The sequence below is a fragment of the Microtus ochrogaster genome, unplaced genomic scaffold, assembly GCF_000317375.1.
Source record: "Microtus ochrogaster isolate Prairie Vole_2 unplaced genomic scaffold, MicOch1.0 UNK31, whole genome shotgun sequence".
Lineage (NCBI taxonomy): Eukaryota > Metazoa > Chordata > Mammalia > Rodentia > Cricetidae > Microtus > Microtus ochrogaster.
In genome coordinates, this window is record NW_004949129.1 from 2,500,041 (window position 1) to 2,508,782 (window position 8,742).

Sequence of the window (8,742 nt, forward strand, 5' to 3'; positions counted from 1 at the left end):
GTTTTTTCGAGACAGGGTTTCTCTGTGGTTTTGGAGCCTGTCCTGGAACTAGCTCTGTAGACCAGGCTGGTCTCGAACTCACAGAGATACGCCTGCCTCTGCCTCCCGAGTGCTGGGATTAAAGGCGTGCGCCACCACAGCCCGGCTGTTTTTTATTTTTTTGAGACAGGGTTTTTCTGTGTAGTTTTGAAGTCTTCTGGAACTTGCTCTGTAGACCAGTGCTGGAATTAAAGGTGTGCACCATCACAGCCTGACTAAATGTTTAATTTCTTACTAAAAGTCTTATTCTATCTAAAAATAGATAGGATGCCAAAAGGTGCTAAGGATTTAAAAGTTTTTTCAAATAATGCTAAGATAGATAAGTAGAATCCTGATGAGTGTACGCAGTTACACATCATAGTAAGTATCTTCTAATGTGGACAGGCAGGTGTGCCCATCACAGTGTGAACCTCAGACTGGAGCTGGACCTCACTTGGTAGAGTGCTTGTCTGGCTTGCCTAGGGCTCTGGGTTTGATCAGCAACAGAAAGGGGGGGGGGGAGTGTGACTTCCAACCTAAAAAGAAACTACTTCATTGTCTTATTTTTTTTTCTTTGTGTCTTGTACTTTATTTTTCTAACCAGGACAAATTCATGGAATAAGAAAAGATGGCGTCTAGAGTAAATACCAGTTTAACTTTGATACCCAACAAGAAATGTAAACGTACTAACCACCAATCCAGCTATTTTTTCAACAACCCTGATTTAGACCCTCAACTCTTATCTACAGTTGGAGATTTTAAAGTCTTACCATTGGAAATATTCCACATAATTTTAAGATATTTGTCAGGTGAGATTTGGGGATTAGAAATGTTATATAAGATATTAGAATATTATAATTTCCTCTTTATTTCAGCTACGTTGATACCATTTGAGAATGTTGATAACATTCATAATGAGTTTATTTTTCTAAAGGTCCACCACCCACTTCTCTGTCTTTTAGCTAAGTGTACGTGTAAAGTTCCACCATTCTTGCTCCCTCTCCTCTGTCTCTCTCCTCTCTGTTACTTTTTTCTACAGAAAAGTTTACTTAGGAGACTACAAGACACAGCCGGCGTTGTGGTACCATGAGGACTGTCCACAATACTATTCAAATTTTGTAAAAAAAAAAAAAAAAAAAACGTAGGCAGAATACAACACTCATCTGTAGTTTCAGCGCCAAGAATGCTAAGGCAAGATCACAATATCAGGCCAGCTTGGGTTACATAACAAGATCCTGTCAAAAAACAGAAGCCTTGCCAGGCATGGTAGTACATGCCTTAAGTCCCAGCACTTGGGAGGCAGAAGCAGGAGTATCTCTTTGAGTGTCAGGCCATTCTGGTCTACATAGGAAGCTTCAGGACAGACAAGACTGACTCAGACTCAAAAAAAAAAAAACAAAAAAAAAACGACACCCAGCAAGTAGTGGCACATCCTTAAATGAAGCATTTAAGGGCAGAGGCAAGCCTGGGCTACAGAGTGAGTTCCAGGATAGCCAGGACTACACAGAGAGACTGTTTCAGGTAAAAAACAACAACAAAAACCCGCCAAAACCCAAAACAACTACTACCACCTCTAAATTATAATGTGGTAGCTCGATTGTTATTTCCCAGCGTGTTTCTAATGAGAACTAGGTTTAAGACAATGTTAAGATCTTTTTAAGCACTAGGTTTCTTTATTTTTTTATTTTTTTAAAACAGGCTTTCACTCATAGCCCAGGCTTATCCTGGAACTTACTCTACGGCTCAGGCTGGCTTCAGTCACCTGGCAATTTGTCTCCCTCAGCCTCCCAGGTACTGAAATTACAGCTGTGAGTCAACACACCTGGCACTGGGTTCATTATTAATAAGTTAATATGTAAGTTAATAGACTGTAGTAATGGTGGTCTTTTGTATTTAAGTCATTTGTATTATTAGTGAGTTAACCCAAGTTAATAGAGTATTAATAGAGTATACTAACAGTGATTTAGATCATTTACACCCATATTTTATATACATTTATTTGTTTTTCTCTTTGGTTTTGTTTTAAATTTATTTATTTTTTTGATAGTGAAGGATATTGGCATGTTAAGCATGGTGTCCAAAACAGTCAGCCAGCACATAATTAATTATATCTCAACCTCATCTGGAAGTAGAAGACTTTTAATCCAGAACTTTCATAACATTGATCTATCTGGCACAGAAGATACTCGTCTACGGGCGCACTACAAAGCTCTAGGTAATTTATGAAATGCAAACTGCAACAAAAAATATGTATATTTTATTATATAATTCTGTAAGAATATTTCCTGGAAATTTTCCTTTCTTCTATAGTATTTTTATTTTCAATGTAAAAGTACTTAACAGTAGTCCTACATACTTTAAACATGAAAGCTGAACACAGTAACTCACACTTGTAATTCTAGCATTTGAAGAACCAAAACCAAAGAATCATAGTTTGAACCTAGCCTGTGCCTCATAGTGAGTTCCTGAGTTCTAGCTCAGCCTGGACAAAGGTATGAGACTGCCTCCAAACACCTTTCTACACCTAAGAGTGTAGCTCAGTTGCTTGAGTGCTCACCCACGATTTCCTGGGTTTTATCCCTAGCACCAAATAAACTGCGTGTTTGTGGCACTTGCCTGTTACCCCAGTACTCAAGAGGTAGAAGATAGAGGATCAGAAGTTCAAGGTCATAGTGAGTTTATGGCCACCTTCATGAAACCTTTTCTGGGGAAAAGGGACAGATACTTAATCCTAACTAAATTTAACAAATAATCTTTAATGTAAAGTGCCTGTCTTTGAAATTTTACATGGATATAGTGTAACCTGTGCTGTTATTTAGGTGATATACCAGCTTAGGGTGTTGACATGTTTTCTATGTGCTTTGTCTCTGTTTCTTGTGACTTAGAGTTTTTGCTTGTTTGTTTGGTTGGTTGGTTGGTGTTTCTAGACAGGGTTTCTCTGTGTAAGAGTCCTGGCTGTCCAGGAACTCGCTTTGTAGACCAGGCTGGCCTCAAACTCACAGAGATCTGCCTTGCCTCCCCTGCCTTCTGAGTGCTGGGATAAAGGTGTGCACCACCATACCCAGCTAAATTTTATTCTGTACTTATATTCCTTTTCAGCCATGATCTAGTCCTTAAAAGTATAAGAGTGCTGGTGCATGACTTTGACCCCAGGGCTTGGGAGGCAAATGCAGGTAGATTTCTGAGTTTGAGGCCAGCCTGGTCTACGCACACGCACACACACACACACACACACACACACACACACACACACACAAACAAATCCTATCTTGGAAAACAAAACAAAAGTATAAATTTAGACACCTTACTGGAAGATCATTACTCTCATAAGAATCTGTGATTTTCTTCTTTTTTTTTTTTTTTTTTTTGGTTTTTTGAGACAGGGTTTCTCTGTGGTTTTGGAGCCTGTCCTGGAACTAGCTCTTGTAGACCAGGCTGGTCTCGAACTTACAAAAATCTTGCCTTTAGTGAATCTTGCCATTCAGAAACATAAGAATGCCTAGCTTTAAAAGAGAGAAGTAATATACAAATTCCTCAAATATGGTTTGTTTGTTTTGTTTTGTTTTTTGTTTTTTTGGTTTTTCGAGACAGGGTTTCTGTGTGGCTTTGGAGCCTGTCCTGGAACTAGCTCTGTAGACCAGGCTGGTCTCGAACTCACAGAGATCTGCCTGCCTCTGCCTCCCGAGTGCTGGGATTAAAGGAGTGCGCCACCATCGCCCGGCTCAAATATGGTTTGTGGTATAGGCCTGTAATATCAGCTGTTTGAGAGGCTAAAGCAGGAGGATTGTAAATTCGAGCACTGCCTGTACTATAGAGTTCAAAGCCAACCTGAGCAATTTAGAGAGACTCAGTGGCAGAGCATGCTCTAGCATGCATGGAATGAGAGCCTAAATTCAGTCTCCAACTGCACCAAAGAACAGGAAAGAAAATAGTCTGGGCTGGAGAGATGGCTCAGAGGTTAAGAGCACTGACTGTTATTTTGGAGGAGTTGGGTTCAGTTCTCAGCACCCACATGGCAGCTCACAACTGTCTGTAGCTCCAGTTCCAGGGGATCCACCACCCTCTTCTAACTGCCTCAGGCGTGTGTGTGTGTGTGTGTGTGTGTGTGTGTGTGTATGCATATACATATATATGCATACATATACAGGGAAAACATAGACAAATAAGTAAATTTTTTTGTTTTTTTTTTAAATTTATTTATTTATTGAGGATTTCCGCCTCCTCCCCGCCACCGCCCCCAATAAGTAAATTTTTTAAAGAAAATAGTCTGAATACAGTGTTGTTGGTTCAGTGTTTAGAAGTAGATTTGGTAAAGCCTAGAATTGAATATGGCAAGTACTTGATGATTGTTTTTTTAGGTTTGGTCTAAAGGAATTTTTTTTTACTGGCCAAGTCTTAACTGCTTTAGCAAACCCAATGATATTGTCTGGGAATTGAATCCAATGGCAGAGTACTTGCCTAACTTGTAGCCCAAGCTTATTAATCGTAACACTGTGGAAATGAAGGCAATAGAGTGAGAAATTCAAGGCCAGTTTCAGCTACATAGTGAATATATGGCCAGCCTGGGCTACCTGAGATGGTCTCAAATAAATAAGGCCCTAGATTCTATCTTCAGCACCACATTGAAAACAAAAAATAATTACATGGGTAACTCAATTAAAATACATAAACATTGACCTTAATACCTAATCTTCAACAAAGGTTTGATTAATATATTAGCTTTAATTTTCTGTTCAGGTTTTTGTAGATACCTGCTTTATGACTGGTTCTTTTGGTAAATGTTTGACTCACTCAGCATTTTCCCATGCTTTCCTTCTTATTTGATCTGTTCCTGTTTTTAGATATTTAAAATAACATTTTTCAGAATCTTAACTTTGAGGATTATAAATTTAATTTGCATTTTCTACTGAACAGAGCAGATGGCCAATATGGAAAGAATACTGCATCTGACATTATTTTACTAGGAGAACTTAAAAGAAATTGGTCTCTGAAAAAGAGTACCTGTGTTTAGAAAAAAAGTCAACTAAACAGTAAGGTTTTATGTTAAACCGCAATCCTTAAAAATAGGAAATCTGCAGTAGAAAAGGCAAGCAGTATGCAATTATAGCTTGCAGTCCCCGCTATGATATAGCATGAGACACAATGCCAAAACATGAAGGGAAAAGAATGCAGACTAAAGCCAAACACTGAAAATACTTCCTATAAGCAAGAGAGTTTATGTTTAAAGTTCAATTCTGGTCATTGGTGTTACGCAAACATAGCAACTTCTAAAATTAAATGATTCCTATAGATCTTCAGGATTATATAAGCATTTTATTATGTAAAGAGTAAATGTAGAGAAGTGGTGGTTATATTATGTAAGGAGTAAAACTGGAGAAAGTGGTGATATTCAAGAGTATCTTCCCCTACCACACATACCATTTTTAGTGAATGCCATTTGTCCTTACAGGAATGTTAACAATGTATTGTCATTTTAAGAAAATAAGCCATTTAGGGGAAATAAATTATACACTTCTTGTCACTATAGTTCAAACAGCATCTTACTGAGAATTAGAAGGTTTTTTAAAAATGGTTTTCAATGTCATGAAACAGAATCCTACACCTTATTAACATACATGCCCTGCGAAATATCTTAGAGAAGGAGAGATAGTTCAGTGACTAAGAGCACCGGTTGCTCTTGCAGAGGACCTGGGTTTGGTTCCCAGCACCCACATGGTGGTTTGCAAGTCTTTAACTCCAGTTCCAGGGGATCCAATGCCCTGTGCACATAGCATGTGTCAATGAAACACTCATACATAGAAAAGTTAAATAAAGCCAAGTGTGGTAGAGCATACCTTCAATTCCAGTACCCAGATGCAAAGGCAGGCAAATCTCTATGAGTTCAAGGCTAACGTGATCTACACTGCTAGTTTCATGACAAACAAGGTTACATAGAGAAACTCTGTCAAAAAAAAAAAGCATAACTCTTTGGATCTTTGGAGAGAGATAGGTATTTAATCCCATCTGTATTATTTATGTTAGCAAAACTGAAACTGACTTGTAACCTCTGAAATTTTAAATACTTAATGACATTTAAGAGAAAAAAATTTTTGAGACAGAAAATATATAGCTCTAGCTGGCCTGGAACTCAGTATGTAGACCAGGCTGGCCTTGACTCACAGAGATCCTCCTGCCTCTGCCTCCCAAGTGCTGGAATTAAGGGTGTGCACCACCACTACCTGGCCAACATACTTAATTTTAAGGAAACGTTGTACTAGGCTGTTGCAGAATATTACTTTAACTATCTAAAGGTGTGTTACATTTGTTTATGCTGCCTTTGTTTAACTATGTAAAGATGTGTTGCTATTTCACCTTGCCTGCCTAAAGTACCTGATTGGTTTAATAAAAAGCTGAATGGCCAACAAGTAGGCAGTAGAAGGATGTGGGGGGCTGACAGGCAGAGAGAAAAGTAGGAGAAGGAATCTGAGAGAGAGAGATAAAGAGTGCACATGAGAGAGAAAGAGAGGGAGATGCCCAGGGCCAGTCAGGCAGCTAGCTGCCAGAAGTAAGACAGACAGGAAGAAACAGGAAAGTAGGAAAAAAAGAATGAAAGATAGCTAAAAAATCTCTGAGGCAAAATATAGATGAAGAGAAACAAGTTAAAATAAGTTTTAAGAGGTAGTGGGACAAGCATAAGGCCTAACACTCATAACTAATAATAATAGGTCACAGTGTCATGATTTGGGGGATGGCAGTCCAAGAAAGTCTGCTACACTATGCTTTTGATAAATTTAATTAATTTTAATGTTGTCGTTTTTTTCTTATGTCTCTTTCCTTTCTCAGGTCTACTATTTAAAAGATGCACCTTGCTGCTTCCCACCAAGGACAGACTAAAATACATTCACAAGATACTCTCAGAAGTAAGATCATATACCAGAATTAGTTCACAATCTTGAGTTCTAGTAAAGATAACTTATCACTAATGTCAAATATTATTTATAAGCCTATCTTTTAAAATTATTATATGTATGAATGTTTTGCATATGCATCATGTGTGTACCTGGTGCCCATGGAAGCCAAAAGAAGGCATCATATCCCCTGAAATTGGATCTACAGGCAGTTGTGAGTCACCATGTCGATGCTGGGAATCAAACTTGGATCCTCTGCAGGAAAAGCAAGTGCTCTTCACTGAGCTATCTCCAGCTCCAAACCTATCTTTTAAAAACAGGATTTATTTTATTTTTTAACTGCATGTAAGTGTGTGTTTCTATTTATGTGTGCCAATGGAAGTCAAAAGATGTCATATTTTTTGTTTGGTTGGTTTTGTTTTTTGGGGTTTTTTTTTTGTTGTTGTTGTTTTCAAGACAGTATTTCTCTGTGTAGCCCTGGCTGTCCTTGAACTCACTCTGTAGACCAGGCTGGTCTGGAACTCACAGAGATTCTCCTGCCTCTGCCTCCTGAGTGCTTGGATTAAAGGAGTGTGCCACCACTACCCAGCTAAAAAATGTCAGATTTATAAATTAAAGCTTATCATAACTATGTACATTTAGGGAAAGCATATGGAGAGATGACTCAGTGGTTAAGAGTGCATACTACTCTTGAAGAAGACTCAACTTTGATTCCCAGTACCGTAGTGGGGTAACTCCCAATCTTCTGTAACTCCACTGGCAGATGATCAAATACCTTTGGTCTATGCAGGCACCTGTACACACCTATACACACACACACACACACACACACACACACACACACACACATACAGATAATTAAAATGAAGCTGGCCGGTGGCGACTCAGACTTTTAATCCCAGCAGCAGTTTTAGCTGTCCTGAAACTCGCTCTGTAGCCCAGGCTGGCCTCGAACTCACAGAGATCTGCCTGCCTCTGCCTCCCAAGTGCTGGGGTTAAAGATTTGCACCACCACTGCCCGGTTAGTAGTCCTCTTCTTCCCATGGATTCCAAGATTGAGATCAGGTTCTCCTGCGACAAGCACTTTACTCACTGAGCTGCCTCTCTCACAGTCACCAAAGTTATTTAAAGTGCTGACTTAGAGGCTGGGTGGTGGTGGTGCATGCCAGAGGCAGGAGGATCTCTGTGAGTGAGTGTGGGGCCAGCCTGGTCTACAGAGCAAGTCCCAGGACAGCCAGGGCTACACAGAGAAACACTGCCTCAAACAAAACAAAACAAAAAGGGTGACATAGGGGCTGGTAAAACAGCTCAGTCCATAGAATGTTTGCTTATAATTTGGTCCCTAGCACCTCTTAAACTAGGTACAGTGGCACAGGCCTGTAATCCCAGCAATCAGGAGGCAGAGGCTGAGGATCTGGAACTCACAGTTCAAGGCCAGGCTAGACTACTAGAGACCTTGTCTCAAAAATAAAGCAAAGCAGTCCTTATGAGCCACCATGGAGTTGGCTGAGGAATCAGATAGGTACAGCTTTTCCTCTTCTATCTCTTTCTCCCAGATGTGTGGCAGAGCCTCAGCAGGCTTTTTGAATCCTGTGGGCTTCCTTTCTTTTTCTCTGAAGCTGGCTGCTCTCCATTGGTTGCCCGCATGTGGCTGACCTCCATGCCAACTTAAATGGCATGACCTTTCTTCCTTCTCTCCTCTCCTCTCCTCCTCAGCTGCTGAGATTTATAGCTTGCCCGCCCTGGGTGTTTTTCTTTTAAACTTTAATAAGATTTTTTTTTTTTTTGGTTTTTCGAGACAGGGTTTCTCTGTGGCTTTGGAGCCTGTCCTGGAACT

General features: G+C 39.7%; 1 protein-coding gene across 1 annotated transcript in view; it reads left to right on the forward strand.

Moving 5' to 3' along the window:
- Window positions 1-8,742, forward strand: part of Fbxo47 (F-box protein 47) — a 28,298-nt gene that overhangs the window by 4,484 nt on the left and 15,072 nt on the right. Inside the window, exons 2-4 of the mRNA XM_005368307.3 lie at window positions 623-827; window positions 2,066-2,233; window positions 6,841-6,917. Coding sequence (XP_005368364.1) covers window positions 647-827; window positions 2,066-2,233; window positions 6,841-6,917 — 426 coding nt within the window. The 5' untranslated portion in view covers window positions 623-646. The remainder of the gene's footprint in view (window positions 1-622; window positions 828-2,065; window positions 2,234-6,840; window positions 6,918-8,742) is intronic.